The sequence below is a fragment of the Malania oleifera genome, chromosome 1 (assembly GCF_029873635.1).
Source record: "Malania oleifera isolate guangnan ecotype guangnan chromosome 1, ASM2987363v1, whole genome shotgun sequence".
In the NCBI taxonomy this organism is placed as follows: Eukaryota; Viridiplantae; Streptophyta; class Magnoliopsida; order Santalales; family Ximeniaceae; genus Malania; species Malania oleifera.
In genome coordinates this window covers 29,700,525-29,724,357 of record NC_080417.1, presented here as the reverse complement: position 1 = coordinate 29,724,357, position 23,833 = coordinate 29,700,525, and the positions used below count along the sequence as shown (strand labels likewise).

At 37.3% G+C, this 23,833-nt stretch overlaps 1 protein-coding gene across 1 annotated transcript in view; it reads right to left on the bottom strand.

Annotated features, from left to right (window-relative positions):
• The window catches only part of LOC131154062 (uncharacterized), a 29,374-nt gene extending 5,887 nt beyond the window's left edge, over positions 1–23,487 (bottom strand). Inside the window, exons 1-6 of the mRNA XM_058106560.1 lie at positions 23,228–23,487; positions 2,365–2,413; positions 2,024–2,112; positions 1,853–1,909; positions 1,618–1,680; positions 1,376–1,441 (exon numbers count right to left, since the gene is read on the bottom strand). Of these exons, the coding sequence (XP_057962543.1) occupies positions 1,376–1,441; positions 1,618–1,680; positions 1,853–1,909; positions 2,024–2,112; positions 2,365–2,413; positions 23,228–23,332 (429 nt within the window). The 5' untranslated portion in view covers positions 23,333–23,487. The remainder of the gene's footprint in view (positions 1–1,375; positions 1,442–1,617; positions 1,681–1,852; positions 1,910–2,023; positions 2,113–2,364; positions 2,414–23,227) is intronic.
• Positions 23,488–23,833: the final 346 nt, after the last annotated feature.

Genomic DNA, 23,833 nt, shown 5'->3' with positions numbered 1-23,833 from the left:
AAACTGACATGAATCTTGTAAGGAAAGATGAAACAATTAGAGCAAAGGAAGCTACAAGCTACACAAAGACCATAAAGGGGGCATCAAAACCTGAAATCATCAAGCCTTCTTTCTAATGATTCAGCTTCTAAATAAGCAAATATCCAAAAATATATTTAACACAGATCTAATAACATAAATTATTTATTTGCAAATTCCTAAATCCTGCCTCAAATCTATTTAAATATAGCCACTTTGGTGCATATTCGTTAAAGGAAAAAATAGAGCCATTCTCACACCACTACTGCTAGATTGACCATTGTCACAAGCTAAGCTTGTTCAGGGCATTATGCTTGCCTGTGACCACTTGTCTCGAGTGTTTGGGATGGATTTCTATCATGTAAATACTAGTGTAGGGTTATTTTCTGCTAGTAGTGTCTTTGTATGCCAAATAAGGCAGTATGACTCCTCGGTCACTTTGATGTTTCCTAGTGCTAGAGTGGGAATGGCCTCAAAAGCTCTTTAGCGGAGGTGAGTGTTCATCAGTCATTGTAAAACTCACTAGCTATTGTCAACATGTTTAGCCTACTTGCCTACCTCGCTAAGCACACAATGTCAACGGAGGTGTTGTTAATGAATTTCGTAGATTCAATGTTTACTGCTTGCTTGCCACTGCTTTCATGAATGCTTACTGTTTTCGCTGTCATTTGATTGAATGCTAATGAAAGTGTTTCGTGGATGAATGTTGGTAAACGATAGACTGGCTAGTTAAACAAGAGTGCTTTAGCTAGCACCGCACGGCCCTTTCACAACAGTGTGAAAATAGTCGGACCGTGACACCATGGCATGACTGCTCAAAGCCCACCAACATCAAGTTGGCCTAGATTATCAAAGGAGAAGATATCAAAGCTAAGTTTTTGAAGTCAAAATTATGAGCATCCACAGCACAAATACGAGAAATTGAGGGAGAGAAAAGGAAGCAACTGAGAACCACCAAAGCACTTTTAATAAAAAATTTACACAGATGCAAGGGCAGACATGCACATCAGCAGGCACACACACAAACACAAAGCTATTAATAAGGTCATCTCCCTAAAAACCTTCTAACTTTAACAATAAGAGTTGGAAAATGGTGAGTACCAGTAAGAAAATTGCAACAGCTAAACATAAAATACTAAAATAAAATGCATTAATGACCCATAATATGCATTATAACTTCATGCCCCCAAAAAAGATAACAAATAATGAACAGGACAGATGAAAAACACAAGGCAATGATAAAATCTTAGGACGGAGATTGTGCATTTAGTTTCCAGGTTGTAGACATTCTAACAATTAAAAAAAACAAAACGAAAAACATCATAAGCCAACAAAACAAATTCAAAGGAGGCATAACCTTGGGATTCGTAACAATAACTCCAAATGCACTAAAAGTATCATACAGCAGTTTCTCATCCACATCCTGCAAACAAAATATAGAGATTCAACTTTAAATTAGACACTAGAGAATAGACATAGAGACATGAATTTGCATTCATATGTAGATACACCGGTATGTGTGTGTGTGTGTGTGTGTGTGTGTGTGTGTGTGTGTGTGTGTGAGAGAGAGAGAGAGAGAGAGAGAGAGAGATTTCTTACTGGATCAAGGTTTCCAACAAAGAGGTTTGCCCCAACATCCAAGCTCTTTTTATCTTGGGATGCCTTCAAAAAAAATAAAGAATAAAAAAAGAAGTCATCAGAAATCACATTTAAACCCATACAAACACTTCACAAAGACAGCATAGCAGCTTGATGATGCTTCATAACTTGCTAGGCTGCACTAAGGACATACAAAACTTGGAAAATTATCACTAAGTATAGTAAATCTCCGCACCTTATTTACACGGATTGGCTTCCCATATAGCTTAATCATATTCAGAACCTTGATTGCCTACATTTGTTTTCATCAAATAGGTTTTAAAAAAGGATTAATCAAAGTAATAACTAATAAACAAGCAATCAAACAATGTGGGGAGCTTAATTACAGACTACAAGCAATACATACATAGTCAGCATCTTCCTCACTCCGGAATTCTACAAAACCATATCCTTGATGAAGATTGGTCACTCTGTCTTTGGGGACATATACATTAACTGAAAAAAAAAGGGCAAATGTCAACTCTATTAATGTCTTAGCATTTGAACTTGTGAACAATGTGACGAAAATATAAATGATGAGGGAATACATTGGTTAAATGTCAACTAGTATAAAAATAAAAATAAAAACAATAATGGAAAGCATGTGCCCCTAAAAGGCCAATAACCTTTCTTATTTTATAGGTATGCCATGCAATGTCATTACCATAATAACTAGAAAAATTATGTGAATGGATATCTGGAACCTACCCACTGGACCTGCTTGAACAAACAGCTCCCATAGTAACTCCTCTGTCACCTGTAGGTAGACACAAGGAAACATTAGCACCACTAATTCAACCGATCATATATCATTCTGACAGAAACATCTATAAATAAGAATCTAGTAAACTGGCAGGTGTTTGCTGAAAATTCACATCCATGACAACCAACAGAATATGATCTTATGATGCACAATATCCACAAATCATGCAAGACCTTGTTCAAGCCAACAAGGTCATGAAAAGAAACTTTCCATATTTATGCTATTATTATATAAAGCGAAGCAAGGCTGCTGGTGATAGCTTCTTTGCTTTCAAAAATATTCCTAATTTTCTTCTGATTGTAAATTTGAACAAAGATTGCAAATCAGTGAATCAATTTCCGCACTTTCCCACATTTCTCAGTCTGCTGGCTGCTAACTAGCATGCACCTGAACCCTTCTGCAAAACATGAGGATACCGCTGCAGTGGCAGACTACTCCACATACAGACTCCAAAACACAAGCTAAATGGATTTGACAGATGTAAAAATTACTAAATAAAAGCAACACAGGGAAACTTAGAAAACAACCGTAGGGTGAAAGCTGAGACTAGAGCACACCTTTTAAGTAATTTATGAAATCAATTATATAAATTCATCAGGATTTATGTGCTAATTACAAATTGCTCCAATTATTGAACAGTAATGAGGACACTGGAACTAAAACAAGAGAATCCCTATTAGATTCAACCCAAAAGGTTTCAATCATCTCAATATGTATAGCTTGTCCTTTTTATGGAGCTCAATACACTATTGTTCCAATTTAATGCAAAAGGAAGGTTCCTGCCCGCATCTTGCAAGAGCCCAAATTATCAATTTCTTCCACACAGAAATGCCCCGCAGCTTGAACAAAACATAAGGAAGTGAGACCCAGTGACCTTCATGGGTCATATATGGTTACTACATTCTTTTCTTTCTTTCTTTCTTTCTTTCTTTTTTCATTTTGAAAAAAATAATAATAATAAAATGTGCCACCATTATGAACAAGTATATGGGGCACCTAAACATGGACAACCTCTTCAATTGATACTGGTATGTCAACAATTTCTGAAGTGGCTCACCACTGCTCCTCTGAATATTATTATCCCCTAGAGATGAAGACTGACAGAGTGCTAAGCATTCATTTTCCTTGATAGGTCAGGATGGAACCAAAGTCCAATCATTCATGTACAGAAAAAATCTTAGCAGTGGTTTTGTCTCAAACAGAAATTGATTAACACAATTCCCTCATAGTTTGATGCTGCTAAGCAGCATTACCAATGGAGAGTAATGACTGTGCAATCACAAAGGAGGATCAAGGGTGCACCCACTGGGCCACTAAACCTTCACTCCAAAGCAACAGAATCTGGACCAGTATTTGGAGAGAGGAAAAGAGAAAAGGACCCAAAAAGAGAGCAAGTTATAAGAACCCCCAAAATAAATAAAATCAGAAACATCCGGGAGGGGGAACAACCTAGAGACAAGCTGAACACCAAAGTCTACCAAAAACAAGAACCCAACTTTCTCTTTTTTATTTAAAGGGAAAAAAACAAACAAACAACAACAACAACAACAACAATAACAGCAAGAACAAACCCACCCATGGATCAGATTTCAATTTTCAACTTGAAGATCACATTTGAAACTGAGAATATGAGTTCATAAAGTGGAGTTGATTCTCAACAATTCCCAAAAAGGTTTTCCTGCCTCAAAACATGATATCTTTAGGTTCCTCCTACATCTGCCTAGGACTTTAAGCTCATCAATTTCATTGAATTTTTGCCTCAATTAGAACAATCAAGGCCCAGAATTCAAGATGATATTAAGCATAATAAAGTATAATCAACCTTTTGCCATGAGAGCTTGCTTACCATGCTCTTTACCCATCCTTCCTTAGACCAAAGTCCATTTATTTTCCTTTATTTCAGTAATCTTCCTTGAATCCCCATAAGAATTGTGTTTTGCAAATTTCTTTATTATTTAGAACATCAAGCCCCACTCCTCCCCCATACACTCACAAGGGGTTCCTACACTTACAACAAGAGAGCAGGATTCTAATCAGTCAACTACTATTATTTTCCATGCCATTAGCTTGCATCCCTTAAGAACCGTCGCAAAAGATAGTCCTTAACAATTCCACATTACCACATACACGGATTACAGATGCCATATGACATAAACAAGTTAACATAAATTCTCATTGGGTCGGTCCTGCCCATGTGGAGGGACCCAACTTATTCAAATGATAATAAAAATTTTAAAAAATTTAAAAATAAAAAGGGTGTTTTGAAGTTGAACCTTGCATAAGGCATAGATGTTATTTCAAAATGGGCACAATTAATATTCACCTTGCGTTTGTCTATTTTATAAGCAAAGAGAAATAGTAACAATTGTAGGATAAGGGCATCAAGGAGATGCCACCCAAGTACAATGGAAGCAATAAAAAACAACACAACCCAAGGATACAAAAATATCCCTCCCAACCAGCCCACTTTGCCAATTAGAAATCGTAGTAATCCAACTGTCTTTAAAGCCTGAAGGGGTGAAGTAGTTCCCTCAAAAGCTCTCATGCTCCTTCACCCCACACCACCCACAAAAAATAGCAAGGGGGGTGAGGGAAAGACACTTTCTTCCATCCTTGCTAGATAAAATCCCTTTCCAAGCCCATAAGTAGTCCTCCACAATAGCTGCAGTGACCCACTTCTGCTTGACCATGGAGATGGCAAAGTTCCAAAGGCTTCTAGTCCAAGATCAATACAGAAAGATATGCCATTACAGCCTGCTCCAAGCATAAAAAACACCTATTAACAAGAGGTAAGCCCTTTCTCTGGAGGTTGTCAATCGTAAGGAACCTCCCAACATTTGCCTCTCACGTGGGGCTACAGTTTTCCAAATGAGTTTCCAAGGGAAAATGCTGTTGCACTCTGCTGAGGAGTTAAGATGTTTATAGTATGATTTGACTCTGAAGTTTCCATCTTTGTTCAAGGTCCACTTGGGCTCATGGAGGCAGCCTGGCATAAGATTTTGTGACCACTGCTGTAGAAGTCCGTCAGATTATCAATCTCCCAATCAAAATCCTTCCTAATCAAGGAAATACTCCAAAACATCCCCTGATTAGTGTACTCCAGGTGTTGGATAATGAGGGCATCTTTGTCACAGGCTAGCCTGAAGATTAGAAGGGTATTTAGTGCTGGGCTGGGACTTGCCACACCAGACATCATGCCAAAAGAACACATCCTCACCATTTCCCACATGAAAATAAATGAGAGAGAAGAATTTCTCCCATCCTCTCTTGATGAAGCTCCAAACACCTGTACCATGAACATCATTCAACTCTTTTGTGAGACAGCTATTATAATGGGAGGCCATATTTGGTAGCAATGATTCCCTCCAGAAATGATTCTTCTCTATCATGAATCTCTAATGCCACTTGTCCAAAAAGAGCCTTATTGAAAATAGAAAGGGATCTAAGGCCTAAACCTCCCTTTTGCATGGGTTGTTAAACTAACCCTCATTTAACAAGATGATATTTAAATTCCTCACTCGTGTTCCCCCATAGGAATCTTCTTTGAATACCTTCCAATCTCTTGGTTGTGACACTAGAGATGGGGAAAAGAGACATAAAAATAAACTGAGAGATTGGATGGAGTACTTTTAATTAGCATGAGTCTATCACCTTTTCATAAATAATTCCTTTTCCAACCAACAAATTTTCCTTCAAATCTGCCAACTATTGGGTCCCAAAATCCCTTATCTTTGAACTTGGCTCCTATGGGGAGACTAAGATAGGTCATAGGAAAAGGGTCCAAGTTTGTAACCTAAAAGACCCGCTATTAAATGTCGGCAATCACAAGTCCCTATTTGAATGATTTAATTTTTGCCCATGTTCACTCTTAATCCTGAAACAGCTTTGAACCAAATGAGAATGCATCTAAGATCAAAGATTTGCTCAGTCTCATCCTCACAAAAGATGGTACTGTCATATGCAAAAAGGAGATTGGAGACTACCATAATGTCATTGTTCCTTTCGATGATAAGACCTTGTAGCAGGCCACCTTCGTTGCCATTGATTATCATAAGGCTCAACACTTCCATCACCATGATAAACAAAAGGGGGGAAAAGGGGTCTCCTCATCTAAGACCACGGGATGATCTGAAACTATCTGTAGGGCAGCCATTTACAAGCATTGAGAATGAGGATGTAGAGATACACTGACGGATCCAGCTACACCAGATTTCCCCAAAACCTACTCCCCTGAGAATATACCATAGAAAATTCCAGTTCACATGATCAAATGCCTTCTCCATGTCCAGCTTGCATACAACTCCTCTTTTCCTAACGTTAATGTAGGCATCCATAACTTCTTTTGCAATCAAGGCAGCATCCATGATCTACCTGCCTACTATGAAAGCATGCTACCTTTTCAGTTCTCTATGATTCTAAGAAGATTGACCCTCTCACCATCAAGCACTAGGTCGAGAGATTTTCTTTCTGTGAAGACTGACATTCTACCATCAAGTGGCATGGTTATTTATTGGATGGTTGATTATTACATACATGTTCAGTCTATGGAAGGAGTGGGATCTCATCGTCACGTGGGTGGAGAGATAAGTGTGCCATGTGGAGTGTAGGTTCAAGCCAAAATAAAATGAGTTTTTAAAGGGGTTTATCTTTGGGTTCTTCCTCCAACACATTTCTCTTCTAAGGTTAGAAAAGGCTTGTGGGTCTTTCATAGTTGTGGGGAGAAGAGTGATAAACTCTCTTGTTGTATTTTTCTCCACACCTTGAGAGCAATTGAAATTTTGTTGGATTTCCCGTGGATGTAGTAGACTTAGTGCCAAACCACATAAACTTTTGTATTGTGATTGTTCAATTTTCTTTTATTTGTCACAATTTTGTCTTGCCTCTTTGCCAATTGCAGTGTGGGTGGTCCTCATGGCTCAACAACATGGTACCAAAGTTGCGGTTCTCATTGGTTAGGAGTTTTACATAATTGCTTGAAGGAAAAGAGATGGTGAGGGTTGCAAGCAATTGGTTTGAGGTGAAGAAATTTGATGGAAAAAAGAACTTCCAACTTTAGGTCCATGACGTGTTGTACAACTTGGGCAACAAAGCCTTAATTGAAAAGGAGAAAAAGAGGGAAAATATATCTATTGATGATTGGAAGAAATGAGCATGAGGGCAGTTTCTACAATTTGCTCGAGTATCAAATGATATCTTGTTCAATATCGAAAGTGAGAAGATGGCAACATTTTGCGGGAAAGATTGGAAAACTTGAATCAAGATAAATCTCTTTTCAATCAAATCCCCCTGAAGAGGATGCTCTACCCCTTGAAGATGAGTGAAGGAGGAAAAGTCTCGAATCAATGCTTTCCATGACATATAAGTCAATTAGAGGGCATTGGTGTTACAAGATGAGGACAAGGTTGTAACTTAGCTATGTACATTGTTGGATAGTTATAATGGTCTCATTATGAACTTTAGTTACTCCAAGGAAAACCAACTCAAATTGGATGATGTGACAATTGCATTGTTGGGTAATAAACTTCCAAGGAGTACAACTATGAAGAGTTCCAAGACCATCAAGCGAACATGAGACATTATCAAGAAGTCATTCAAAAACCCAAAATGGTAGACTTATTTGTTAGCATTGTGGAAAGAAATGACATATCGAGAAGGAATCCCAGAGTAAAAGAATCAAGACAATAAACATGAAGGTCAAATAAATCTAGAAAAGTCCATGTTGGTAGTGATGGCGAAGTGCATATTGCCAACAAGGGTTATAATACTCATAAAAAATGTATTCTTGATAGTGTTGCAACTCAACGCAAGTGCTCATATAGATCATGGTTTTACTCTTATATGTGAGGATATTAATGTGACAATGACAAATAACTCAAAATCCAAGGTGGCAGGAGTTGATTTAGCCGGATAAAATATATCATGGTGTTGTGAGAACTCTTGAAAATGTTATGCACGTGTTGACAATATAAGTTGACCTCAAAATCGGTATACTAAAATATCAAGGGGTGCACTTGTGTGATGAAGGGCACTTGAGTAAGAAATTTGTACAAGTTCATTGGTACCACATTAATGAAAAATGTTTGTGGTTTAAGTGCAAAGAAAAAGAAAGCACTTCCAATGAAGTAAAAGGTGGTAGGAGCAACAAACCATAAGTCTACTTAAAGAAACGGTGATGGTATTTCCAATAGAGAAGGATCGGCCACACAAGACTTCCCTACATTTCAAGCCAAGGTAAACTTGGTGGTTGATAGCCGACAAGTGGAGCTTTTATCAAGGTGGAGGATATGAGCTCCGTGATGGCAACACATATGCGTGAGGAGGCGATTTGTTGGGTTGGTCCCGCCCATGTGGTGGGTGTCAAGGCCCAACTTATTCAACTAATAATACAATCTTAAAAATTAAAATAATTAAAATAAAACTGAAAAGGATACAGGCTTTTTGGAAGTTGAACCTTGCATAGGCACAATTTCAAGTCAAGCTTGTTTCCAAAACTAAATTATTAGCCTTGGGTTTGTTCTAGGAAACACCGACACTCCTAAATAGCCAAAGCGCCGGTATCTAACAAGTATTGAACACCGAGACGACCCCATCTGTGCCCAACATGTGTTGGAAATTAATTTCAAGGTTTTTTAATTTTCGAATTGGACACTCTTGGACACATCGCAACACAATGCCAACAGGTCATGGACACTTCAACACACTGCATTTGTCTTCTTTAGTCCCTTCATACAAAACCAAAAAGCTAGAAGAAGAAGAAGAAGAAGAAGATGAGAGAGAGAGAGAGAGAGGAGAGGAGAGGAGAGGCAATGTCAAAACTTGAGATTCCTCCCAGATTCAGAACCCTAGCACGAGATCCTTATCCTCATAGTTTTAAATAGCGGCTGCGACCGTTATGTAACGCTATTACGCAACAATTTTTTGGGTTCCTGATACTATTACACACTATAAAATGGTGGGAAGAAAAATCACAGCCGTAGCAACCATTACATAAAGGTCGCTACGGCAATTACATAACCGCTATAGGACTATTAGTACAAAAATATATAAATTTTTTATTTTATACTTTTACCTTTTCACTTTTGTTTTTTACCCCTTTTCATAAATCATTCACAATATACTACATGGAGATGGGTGGGAAGTTATAATGAGGATGAGAATGACACAAATTTACTATTTTTTCAAAAACTCACAAGAAATGCATTAATTAACAGTTTGATAATGCTATCTTGTTAAGAAAAATATTTTATTTTGGAAATGTAAAATATTTTGCACCTACATATGTTCACACTGACAGACTGTGAGTTGCTTTCTTGGGGTTGTGTCTAAGTTTCTTGGGTCTCTCTCTCTCTCTCTCTCTCTCTCTCTCTCTCTCTCTCTCTCACAGGTTCTATTCTACTTCTTCTTCCTCCTCTTCTTCTTTTTCTTCTTCTTCTTCCTCCTCACTTCTCCCTCTTCCTTATCTTTTATCTGATTCGGCCTCTCACCTCTGTTCTGTCCTATTCTATTTTATTCTTTCTGTTAGCCTTGGTGGCTACATCATCATTGTTTAAAGTGTTTTGATGATATTAACCTATATATTGTTCCTAGTGTTTTCCTATCTTTGATTCTTTGCAGATCATATTTAGTACATGTACTCGTTCATGAAGTACTGGATCGAAAGCAAAGATCGGATCGAGTTGATGTGCGAATTGGAAGATCAAAAGAACACATATTTGGAAGGACCCAAGCATAACAGGAAGCTTAATTGTAGAATTATTTGTAATAAGGGTTGTGTGTGTGGTAGGAACTTTTTGGAACTCTTGCATTGTGTTTCTTGCATGATTTCTGAGCAAGAGTTGAGCATTGCAAATGCATACTAGAACACATGAGTTTATAGGATTGCACTAAAATCACAAACTCAACATTCATGGTTTTCAAAGTTAAATTGAAGAGTTTGTCAAAACAATCCTAAACTCAAGCATGTTTTCAAAGGGACGAGTTTTCAAACATCATGGTTGCATAAACATCTTCATACTTGGCCCCATTTGTGTCTAAATGAGCTTTATGTCCTAAAGTGTTAAGAAAGTCCAAAAATATTTTATAAAGGACAGATTAAGCATATAAGATATCTAAACGATCTTTCAAATATGTTTTCAAAATTCAAGATATCTTATAATCAAGGGAAAACTCACTTGGACAAGTTTTAATCTTTAATAAACTTAATATATTTTATATACTTTTGTCCAAGTATGTCTCAAGTCTTTAAAAGACTCATTAGCAAGGAAAAACGAGCAATCGTCGTCTAACGTAGTGCAACCTCGAGTCCTGAACATCTTTTGATATTTGGGGCATAACTTTTGCTAGAAAAGTCCAAAAAGGACGATTTCGGTGTCCCTAGAAAGCTAATACAAAATTCCACAACTTTTATGTTGGTGACTTTTTCTGATTCAGGACAATGGTCGACCATATCAAGGGAATGGTCAACCAGAGCAGGGGAATGGTTGACCAAATTAGGGGAATGGTCGACCAGCAATTCCAGTAGCCATTTTTCCTCACAAACCACGTGAATGGTCGACCAATGCAGGGCAATGGTCGACCATTGGGGTCTATGGTCGACCACTGGCCTCGTGCCCAGCGTTGTAACGACTATTGTTTGGGGAGTGCTCCCAACGGCTATTAGGGGCTTTGGGCTATATATACATGTTCCTAAACTTGTTTAGGAAGGTTTTTGAGGATTATTGATCATATTGGTGAAAAATATATTTGACTCCAAAAACCTAGCACTCAACACTTGCATTTTAGTTATTCATCTCCAAGTGCTCAATTCTCTCTTGCTTAGAAAATCTTGTGTGATTCAATTGTTGAGAGAATAGTATGAGGTTTCAATTGTATTTCATATTTGCTCATTTGAGAAGCATTGATTTGTAATCTTCCATTTCTTTGTTGTAAAGTTCTTTGTGAACCGTTGTTGGGTGAAAGTTCTTTGTGAACTGAAGAGGCTCTTTGTGAGCGGTAGGGATTTGTTCCCAAGTTTGTAAGGCTTACTCCGCCGGGGAAGGAGAGATTATAGTGGATTGTGGAATCCTTGGCTTGGTGCTAAGGCGTGGACATAGGCTGGGTGCCAAACCACGTTAAAACTCGGTGTTAAGCTTCTCTCTCCCTACTCTTTATTGTTTATCTTGTGCATGATTTAAATTCCATATATTGTGATATAATTGCTTGAATCTTGCCAAGTATTTTGTTTTGTAGAGAGAAATTTTTAATACACAAAAAGAGTCATTCACCCCCTTCTTTGACTCTACATTGTATATCCGCTGCGGGGCACACGCATATACTCCCAGGCTACGACGTTTAACACTTTCCCTTATCTGTTCTTCTTTTTCTATCCCGCCTCCCTACTACTGCTACTGCTTCTCTTATTCTTCTTCTTCTATTCTTCTTATCCTTTTCTTCTTCTTCTTCTTCTTCTTCTTCTTCTTCTTCTTCTTCTTCTTCTTCTCCTTCTTCTTCTAATTCTCTCAATCCTATCAATATATATAAATTCTAATATCTGTCCTACATCAGGAAGTTCCTTTCTTTCCTTTCTTTTCCTTTCTTTTCTCCCAAAACAAATTCAAGGATTCTTGTTTCTTCAGCCCTAAAACCATGAAAAAACAATAAAAATTTTATAGGTTGAGAAATATTGTTCCTTCTATATTCTTGGCTTTTAAATCTTGAATTTAGATTGAAGAATTCATGCAATCCCTCATTGCTTAAATATTCTTCGATCGCTTTTTGTTAGCAGCATCAAATTTCCTGAGGCAGAGACGAGAATATAGCAGCCGAAGCCATAGAAAATCATATCCTGGTTGACCCAAAACTTCATATTCATTTTCCAACCCAACTCCTATTTGGCCAGATTGAAGAATTCTTGCAATTCCTCATTGCTTAAATATTCTTCAATTGATTCTCGTTACCAACATCAATTTTCCTGCATCAAAGGGTATTTTTCAAGCAATTGTCTTCACCTTTAGTTTCAGCCACCAATGAGATATTCTCCTCTCTTCTTATTTCTTTTCTTGTTATTGTTATTAAAAAAAAAATTTCAATTGTTGGTTAACTGTGGTGATTTTGTGTCTAGGATTTGTACACTTAATATTTGTTTTTGGTGTTTTTGTGTTTTCATTCGCAAATCTTGGAATATAACAAAAATTTATTCTTTATTTTTTATTTTTTTTCAAAAGGTACTATTGCGTGGATTTTATTCTAGCTTGGATGCACAGTCAAAATTGTATGCTTTAAAAAAAAATTTAATGCATTGTATTGTGTGAGTAGTTTCTACTAGTTGTAGGGTGTAACTTAGAAAACTATCATGGTGAAATAAGTTTGCTAAAAAAAAAACGCAAACATGTACTTGGCCTATGTAACACAAAGCCTTTATGCACACAGCCGGTCCTAAGCCTGAATAAAGGAGCAGGGTTGTGTTAGATAGCTGATAGCCAACGTAAAACTTTGTCAAATCTTTTTATCATGAATTCTTAACAAAATCACCTAGATCAAGGGAATAGACTAGGTCAGTATAAAAGGGAGACGATTAATAAGTTAAAACAAGAAACTAAGATAAGATTAGAAACTTGGAATATAGGGACTCTTACGGGAAAAAGTATGGAAATAGTGAAAATAATGTTTAGAAGAAAATTAATTTAGTCTGCCTTCAAGATATGAAATGGGTAGGAGAGAAAACCAGTGAAATTGAAATATCAGGATTTAAACTATGGTACACTGGCAAAGAGAAACATAAAAACAAGGTGAGTATTTTTGTAGATAGAGAACTGAAAGATAATATAGTAGATGTTAAAAGAATAGGGGATAGAATCATTACAATCAAGTAACTTTAGGCTTAGAGATAGTGAACATCATTAGTACATATGCTCCCAAATAGGCCTAGCAGAAAATCTGAAAAGCTAATTTAGGGAAAATAGGGATAGTATTTTACAAGGGATTACGATGTCTAAAAAGACATTCATAGGAGCTTGTTTGAATGATCACATTGGTAAGGATAATATAGGGTATGAGAGGATACATGGAAACCATGGATATGGAGTTAAAATGAGTCCGGTGATACAATCTTAGATTTATGATTTGGTTATATTGAATACTTGCATCATAAAAAGAGAAGAACACTTAAAAACTTTCAAGAGTGGGTACAATAAAAGCCAAATAAATTTCTTTTTAACAAAGATTAGGGACCGTTTCTCTTGTAAGAATTGTAAAGTTATCCCAAGTGAAAGTTTGGCTACACAACATAGTCTTAATATTAGATATACATATTAAAGAGTGGAAGAGAAGAAGTAGCATAAATCAACACAAGAGGACTAGATGGTGGAACTTGAAGGGAGATAATATAGTAAAATTCAAAGATAAATGAACAAAGAGTGTAATTGGAAAATAGGGGATAAGATTGATGCAAATACTGTTTGGAATAAAATGGCTAATTTTATCGTGAGGATAGCAAAAGAGGTTTTAAGTGAGTCCAAAGGATGATACTTGGGTAGTAAAGAAAGTTGGTGGAGGGATCAAGAAATCCAAAAGGCAGTTAAGACAAAAATAAATTGGTATAAAATATGGGAAAATTGTAGAAATATAGAAAATCTTGAAAAATATAAAGAAACGAAAAAATGCAAAAAAGACTATCAATGAAGCTGAACATAGAGCTGATAATACTTTATATACTAAGCTAGATACAAAAGAAGGAGAAAAAGACATTTATAGACTTGCCAGAGCTACAGAAAGAAAATGCAAAGATTTAGGTTTCATAAATGTATAAAAGATGAGAATGATAATGTCTTAACTAGAGAAGAAGACATAAAAGGAAGGTGGCGGAGGTACTTTGATTAGTTGTTCAATGAAAATAAAAATAAAAGATTGAACTTGCAAGTGACTTATGAAGAGAAGATTAAAAATAGGAGATTTACTCATAAAATTAGTGTCCTTGAAGTTGAGATGGCATTAAAAAAGATGAAAAGTGGGAAATCTATAGGACCAAATAAAATACCAATTGAAGTTTGGAAATGTTTAAGGGATAAAAGAATTATTTGGTTAGCTAATCTATCCAATAATATTATAAAAACCAAGAAAATGCCAGAAGAATGGAGAAAAAGTATGTTAGTACCTCTGTATAAAAACAAAATTGACATTCAAAACTGTAATAACTATCTTGGAATTAAGATTATGGGTCATAAGATGAAATTATAGGAAAGAGTAATTAAACATAGAATAAGATTAGAAACAAAGATTTCAGAAAATAAATTTGGTTTTATGCCTAGGGGATCAACAATAGAAGCTATTTATCTTTTAAGAAGTTTGATGAAAAGGTTTAGGGGAAAAAAGAACTTGCATATGGTTTTTTATTGATCTAGAGAGCTTATGATAGAGTACCTAGGGAAGTGTTTTGGTTGTTATTAGAAAAGAAGGAAGTTTACATAGATATACGAAGGTCATTAAGGATATATATGATAGAGTAGTGACTAGCGTTAGGACCGTAGGAGGAGAATCTAGAGAGTTCCCAATCCCAATAGGTGTTCATCAAGATTCTACTTTGAGTTCTTATCTTTTTACTTTAGTTATTGATGAAATTACCAAGAATATCCAAGATAAGATCCCTTGGTGTATGTTGTTTGCAAATGATATCATGCTAATTGATCATAGTAGTGGAGTGAAATCTAAGTTAGAACTTTGGCGAGCCACACTAGAGTCTAAAGGGTTTAGGATAAGTAGGAATAAGACTAAATATATGAAATGTAATTTCAGTAATGTAAGGAGTAGCAACAGAGAGAAGATTAAACTAGATAATCAAGAGATTAATAACACTGATAGATTTAGATATCTTGGATCTATTATGCAAGGTGAAGGGGAAATCAAAGAAGATTTAGTGCATAGAATTAAGACATGTAGGGTAAAATGGAGGAGTGTGTCAGGTGTGTCGTGTGATCGTAGAATACTCTTAAAATTAAAAGGAAAGTTTTATAAGACGGCTATAAGGCCAGCTATGCTTTATGGTTCAGAATGTTGGGCAAGTAAGAAACAACATGTACAAAGTATGAAAGTTGCTAAGGTGTGTATGCTACGGTGACTGAGTGGTTTAACATTAAAAGATAAAGTAAGAAATGAATACATACACAAAAATTTAGGCATAGCACCGATTGAAAACAAGATAAGGGAGGGACAACTTAGATAGTTTGAGCATTTAAAACGCAGGCCTAGTAGAACACCTATGAGGAGGAGTAAGTTAGTTACGGTTTCTGGCATGAAAAGGGGTAGGGGTAGGCCTAAAATTACTTTGAATGAGATAGTAAGGATTTAATAGTCCTTAATCTAATAGAGGAAAATGCTCTGAATCAAGTGAATTTGCGGAAAAGGATTCATGTAGCAAATCCCACCTAGTCAAACTTAAGGGTTGTTATTGTTGCTGTTGTTGTTGTTGTATAATATTAGCAATTTGATATTTATCAATATTTTTTAACTTCAACCTTCTTTTCTTTTCTTTTCTAGTTATTGTATATTGTATTATTCATATGTCTTATGTGTCTAATAAATTAATGAAGAGTATAATGCATTTTGTTTTATTAATTAATTTATTACACATAAAAATAATGAAACGGTATAAATACATGCGCACACCTATCAATGGTGATTTAAAACAAATGTAAATTTCTTGCCTTTGCCAAACAACTTAATTAGTTGAACTAAAGGATCCAAAATACACAAACTCTTTCTAAGAAGGATTAAAAGATTAAAACATGCAATTACACTAATATGCATATGATTGTGCGCGACACCTGCTTCCTATTATGTAACATCCGCTACTCTTACTTCCCACTACACTCGTAACTATTACATTACATTACCCACTACCACGATTTAAAACCATGCTCATCCTTGCCTGCCAAACCTTCCAACAAGCTAAAGACATCCATTCCCCTTCCAGGTTCAAAACTTGCCTCATTCCTAACTGCCTTCTATTCAAGCCTTGAAAACCAACAATCATTAAATCCTCTTGGGCTACAACTCTTCTTGGTCCATCCTTGATCATCGAAGAGAGAGAGAGAGAGAGATAAGTTTTCATGGAGAGGATAAATGGACGAGGAAGAGGTATTTCAAATATGGTTATGTGGGTTTTGACAGAAAAGATAAGTGGGGAGGAGGACGGGGTATTTTGGAATAGCGTATGTGGGTAATCAATAGGATTTTGTTTGGTGAGTGATTGAGTGTGAGAGGGAGAGAGAGAGAGCACATGGAGTAAAATAATGAGAGAAGTAGTGATACAATGTTTTAACATTTTTCTGCTTTTTTTTTTTTCTATTCATTTTAAAAACTTCGATGGATGAACTTATAATATATACATATATATATGCATAAAAATAAAAAATAAAAAATAAAAGCAGTCCAGTGCACAAAGCTCCTACTTATGCAGGGTCTAGGGAAGCGGCGGACCAAATTATGCCTATAAGTATATAATTTTATATTAATTTATTAACGTATCTTGACCATGCCGTATCCTTATTTTTTCAAATTGGTATCATGTCACACTGTATCCGTAGACCGTGTAGGTATCGGTGCTTCATAGGGTTTGTTTATGCTTTAGTGGGGCTTGTCTTTCCAAGACATGCATGGTTGACCTTTTGCAATTTGTTGGTTTCTTCCTTAAAAGACTTCTTGCAAGGTAATGTGCATGGCTTAACTTCCTAAGCATGCTAGAGTAGTTTTTTTCAAAGTCATGTCTTGGCTTTAGGGACAATTTTATTGATATTGTAGCATGGTTATTTACTGAGTGGTTATGTTATACGTGTTGGATCTATATAAGAAGTGGGATTTCATTGCCATGTAGGTAGAGAGGTGAGTGGTGCCCTATGGAATGTAAGTTCAAGTCCAAAGAGAATGATTTTGTAAAAGGGCTTATTTTTAGTTTCTTCCTCTTGCACATTTCTTTTCTAGGTTAGAAAAGGGTTGTGGGTTCTCACAATTGTGGGGAAAGGAGTAATTATCGCTCTTGTTGTATTTTTCTCTACACCTTGATAGTAATTAAACTCTTATCAAATTGGGTGTGGATGTAAGCTTAGTGTGGAACCACAAAAACTTCTTGTGTTATGTTCGTTCAATATTCTTCCATTTCTTGCAATTTTGTCTTGCCTCTTTGTCAATTGCAGTGTGGGTGGTCCTTGTGGACCAACAATTCCTAACATAAAGGATGAGAACGTAACAATGGTATGTTAACAAATGTAAACAAAGACACACTCATATCCTCCCCCTCAATGTCTTCCCCCCCTCAATCTATTATCAAGACTATCATTTTAATACACATTTGTAGAGAATGAGAATGAATCAATTGTATATTCAATTGTGTATTCTTTGCATACTCGGGTCCCCATTTAACATGTACACAGAGAATAAAATATGGAAAAATAGAAGAGGACATAACTTGCAATTGAGATGTGTAGTTTAGCTTCGGTGGGGGGTCTCAATTTATAGCCTCTGGAAATGTCACATTTGACCCAGGTCTTTTACCTCAAACTCTATGGCTAAGATTTTCTTCAATCTCTCCACCTCTCCTATGTCATCTCCAGCGAGAATGATGTCATCGACGTACACAATCAAGATGGTCCTTCTTCCCTCATTGGACTATTTGAAGAACATAGTGTGATCTAACTGCCCCTATCGATATCCATGATTCTTTATCACCTTTGCAAATCTATCAAACCATGCCCTCGGTGATTGCTCGAGTCCATACAGGGATTTTTTCAATTTACACGCTATGGTTTCTTCTCCCTCCTTGCAAAATCTTAGTGGTAGCATCATGAACACTTCTTCTTCTAGCTCACCATTCAAAAAAGCATTCATGATGTCAAACTGATGGAGTGGCTAGTCCAGGTTTGCTGCCAAAGACAAGAGAACCCATATAGTGTTCAACTTTGCTACTGGTGCAAACGTCTCGGTGTAATCAATACCATATGTCTGAGTGAACCCCTTTGCACAAAGCGGGCTTTGTATCGTTCTACTATGCCATTAGCCTTGTACTTTACTGTGAACACCAACTTACATCCCACTAGTTTCTTCCCCCTTGGTAAAGTCATCACCTCCTAAGTTCCATTCTTTTCTAGTGCCCTTACCTCCTCCATCACTACCTCTCTCCACTCTAGAATCTCCAAGGCTTCTTTAATGCTTTTAGGAATCCGAATTCAGCCAATTTTAGAAGTAAAAGCACAACACTTCGCAGAAAGAGCATTGTAAGATACAAATTTTGAGATAGGGTGGAGAGTACATGAACGACGTTGTTTTCTAAGAGGAATGGGTAAGTCATGTTTTACCTGGTCGATATTGGAGTCAGACTCATGAGGAATTGGAACTATCACCGGTTCTGACTCTTTTGGTGCTTCGAAAGTGAGTGTCTCATTGGACTTCAATTTAGGCCTCCTTGAGCAGACAAGTGCTTCCCTATTTGTTTGTATTTCCGCATCTCCCCCTGAGCTCAAGTTTCCCTCTATGAATCTATACTAGGCGAAGGAGCGGATATAGGGTATGGAGTGGTCTCGAAAACAGCAATATCAAAGTAGTCTGAGTTTAAGGGTCGAGCTTTACTCAAGGACTCCCCCTGAAGCGAGTAATAGAGGGTATGTTCGAAGAAGGTGACATCCAAGCTAACATAAAGTTTCTGGGAGATCAGGTCATAGTGTTTGTTACCCTTCTGTGTGGGAGAGTAACCAAGAAAGATACATTTAAGTGCTCTGGGATCCAATTTGTTTCGCTTGGGCGTGTGAATGTGGACAAATACAGTGAACCCAAAGACACGAAGCGGAAGATGTGAGCTGAGCCTAGAATTAAGAAAAGTCTCTTGGAGTTTTTGGAGTGGAGTTGCAAGGGATAGGACTCTACTAGGCATTCGGTTAATGAGGTATGTGGCTGTCAAAATTGAGTCACCCCAAAATTTTGTTGGCATGTGAGAGGTGAACAACAGGGCACAAGCAACTTCAAGGATATGTCGATTTTCCATTCAGCAACCCCATTTTGTTGAGGGGTGTCAACACAAGAGCTTTGATGGATAACACCATTCTCTTCTCTTGAAGATACATGCCCAAAGAGTGATTGAAATACTCAGTACCATTGTTGGTATGAAGGATTTGGATTTTTGTGTCAAACTGGGTTTGTATCATAGAGTAAAAATTCATGAAGATTGATCAAACCTCAATTTTATTAGTCAATAAATATACCCAACACAAACGAGTGTGATCATGAATAAAAGAAATAAACCATTTTGTATGGGTCCTATTAGGAGTACAAGAAGGTCCCCATAGATCATTGTGAATCAGACTAAATGGCATGGATGGTTTATACTGAAATCTAGGAAAAGTAGTATGATGGTGTTTGGCAAGTTCACACTCTTCACACTGAAAATCCAAGGCAATTTTATTCGAACATATTGAAGGGAATAAGTGCTGCAAATACTGAAAACAAGGATCTCCCATCCTTTTGTGCCATAACAAAAGTTCACTTTCCCTAGGACTAGATGCAGAATTACAAACAATAGGAGGACATGGTCCATTCACATTAGCTTGTCAAAGTAGTAGAGCCCATCACATTCCTTAGCACTGCCAATCGTCATCCCCTATGATAGGTCTTAAAAGACACAATGAGAGGGTAGGAATTTAGTTAAGCAATTAGACTATTTGGTTAACTAACTAATAGAGAGCAAATTGGACAATAAATTAGGAACATGGAGGACAGATTCAAGAGTAATAGATTCAGAAATACAAATACTCCCTTTGCCAGCGACAGGGGATAGAGTCCCATCTGCTATGTTGAAAATAAATGATGAGCATCGGTCATATGGTCAAATGCACCAGAGTCAATAATCCAAGGGGTAAAATGAGGAGTGGTACTAAGGGCTGTCAAAAAAGTACCTTTGTGGGCTAAAGAGCCAGATGACATAGTATTAGCGGACTAACCCGAGGCTTGGAAATTGGAAAATAGCTCATATATTTTCACAAGTTGGTCGGAATTAAATCCCCCACTAGAAGTTGTCGAGCCATGGGCTGCTATGGGTATTTTTTTTGTCTGGGTTTCGATGGAGGACTGATGACCATGGGATTTATTGGGCTGTCAAGACTTCCAATCCGAGGGCTTGCCATGTAAGGTCCAGCAGGTGTCTTTAGTATGGCCCATTTTTTTGCAAAGCTCACAATAGGGCCTTCTGGACTGTTTTGGGCTAGATCCAATATGAGGCCCATGGGTTACAAAAGCTGATGCCTCGGGCCCAGACTTGTTTTGCTCCTTCAACATCATGTTCCTCCTACTTTCCTCATGCCAAACCTCAGAGAAGACTTCTCGGATGGAGGGCAGCGGCCGGTGACCTAGAATCCTGCTCCTTACGTCGTCAAGCTCTCGATTCAACCCTGCCAAAAACTCGAATACCCTCGCGTTCTCCATCTTCTTCTTGAAACGTACAATGTCACCCGCGCATTCCCATTCCTCTTCGCAGCTAAGATCGAGTTCTTGCCAAAGTCCGAGCATCTCAGTGTAGTATTCCGTGACTTCCCGATCTCCTTGCTTCGTTTGCCATAGCCGCGTTTTCAACTCAAAAATCTAGGAAGCATTTTCAGCATCGGAGTATGTCTCACGCACCGCATCCCACACGTCATTTGCAGTCGGGAGAAACAGGTACGTTTTGCCAATGGCTAGCTTCATAGAGTTTATCGAGCATGAAGTTATCAAGGAGTTCTCGGACCACCATTTCTAGGATGCCACTACATCGGTAGGAGGTGGTTGCCAAATCTCGCCGGTAAGAAAGCCGAGCTTTCCCTTACCATTGATAACGAGCTTGATTGACTGTGTCCATTCTCTGTAATTCTTACCATTGAATTTTTCAACAGTAAGATGGAGCGGGGAATTCTCGAATACGCTGGCCGAGCCCATGGAGGAGGTTATCTCCGACACTCCTTCCTAGGTTGCCGACTAGCTGGACTCATGGCTATCTCCTTTTTGGGCAACCATGGATTGCTTAGGGTTTTAAGTAACCCGAGCTCTAATACCATGTAAAGAATGACATTGAATCAATTGAATATTCAATTGTGTCTTCTTTACATACTTGGATCCCTATTTAACATGTACACAGATAATAAAATATGGAAAAACAGAAGAGGACACAACTTGCAGTTGATATGTGTAGTTTAGCTTCGGTGGGGGGTCTCAATTTATAGCCTCTGGCTTGTGGCAAGATCTCATGGTAGGTCGTGGTGGCTCACCCACCATGGTAGGTGGCTGTCATTCACCAACTGTGGCCGTCGTTCACCAACCGTGGCCACGTTCACACTGCTGGCCGTCATTCCACAACATTAACTCTTCAAATGGCTCGAGTTTTTGATAATTTAGAACTAGATCTCAAATCCCACAAAATCATGAAAAAAAAAAAAGCCAAGACAATCATGGATTCAAGGGTTGTAGAGAAGGACGGGTGCCTAGCGGGGGGAGAGAGAGAGAGATTTAAACAACAAAGACATATGTAGCTATGAATCACTCTGCCCAAATAACCCCTTCGTTCTGAATCTCCACTTGCATAATTCTAAGGTTATGGATAATTATACTAAATCGATGTTTTCAAACACCATTTCAATAATTATATTAAATCTATGTTTTCAAACACCATTTCACCCAAACGCTCAAACCATTCAGTCTTGGCCCTTCATTGTAATGACACAGCATTAATCAATGTTTTCAAATCCCATTTTCAGCCTACTATTCTTCTTCCAGTCCTTGCTGGCCTTTCAAATTCACGAAAAACTTTCTCATATGTCACACCAAATTAGCTACATTAGCACTTGACAATGACAATGCTCGGTATTAATAGACCTTGTCACCACATAATTCTCATAAATCCATGCAAAAGAACACAAATTTGCTTAACCTAATTTCATTATTTTTTCCTTTTTCTGCAGCAAGCTCCTACATCGTTATGCACATTGTTCTTAAACATATATGGATTGCATACACGTTCCTTTTACATGTTTTCTCTGCACAAGAGCAAGAAATATTCTCCCGCTCCTAGGAAACATATGAACAAGTGCCTGTATATGGCCTGATTAGAAAACAGGAAATCAGTTAGTTTTTCAAAACTATAACTAATCCAAACTGGTATAAATAAAATGAGTTGAGTCTATAATGAAGCTGATTAGCTGACCAATTTGCCATTAGACTGATAAAAGGATCAATGGAGAAACAAAGGTAGTTCGATGAAGCAAGATAATTTTATCATGCACTCGAATTTCACTCCTTAGCTCTATCTAGTTTATGTAGTTTCAATTCAATGCACTGTTGTGTTCCAGCATCAAGTTGAACAAACAAAAGAAATCAACCCTAACTACGGGGGTAATGACTATCATCATTGAAATGGACAGTCTTATCAAAAAACAGTACTCAAGCAGAAAATTTTATAAATTTTACCCAGAAAAAAAAATCACTAATTAAAAAAAATATTAGCCAAAAATTCAGTCGCGCAGCATACACAAAACTAAAGGTTCACTAATCTTATTAGACGATCTTTATTCCTAAACCGTAAGAGAGCAACCAAACTGGGCATTGAACAGTTTATCTACTCTACAGCAAGCACCCAGCCCCAAATGAAGTACAAAGATGGGAAAACCCTACTTTAATGTAAGAACTGAAAAAAAAAAAACACGGCAGTATAAGATATAGTGGCTGGATGAAAAAAGCTCAGAGTTATAGAAAAAAATCGAGAGTAAAAGTAACAATACAGACAATACTAGGAAGAAGAAGAGGAAGAAGAAGAAGAAGATTGGAAACCTGAGGATCGAGATTGCCAACATAGGCAGTGGCGTCTTGATTCCTCTCGGCGGAGTGTTGGCCCAGCAAGTTCGCTCCAACGCCAGGAGCGATTCGAGTCGTCATCCTCTCCCTCACTCTCTCCCTACGTGCGTGCGAGTGTTCTCACTTCTTCGTTCAGAGTTAATTTCTTCCGGTTCCTCTGATTGCACACATGAAGAGAAGCATCCCCCATCTGCTTCCGCCTACGGATTAAGCCGGTGACTGCCTGGCTGGTGAGTGCGGTTGAAACGATGTCGTTTTAAGTTTTAAATCATTTTATTCACAAAGGACATCAATGTCCCTTACATTTGCCCCCGGAAATTAAAAAAAAAAAAAAAAAAACTTTTAAAAATCTCATTAATTGGTTTATCTTCCGTCTTCAAAATAAATGGCAATGAACTTGCATTTTTCCTTTAATCTTTCTCTTAAGTAAAATATACTCCCTTTTAAAGAATTTAGCCAAAAAGTTACATTCATTTTTTAAAATTTTCAAAAAATTTTCTTAACATTTGATTTTGATGACACTTATATTCAGTAATGGTACTCGCACTGATACCAATTTCTCGTGAATCCTTACTGGACTCA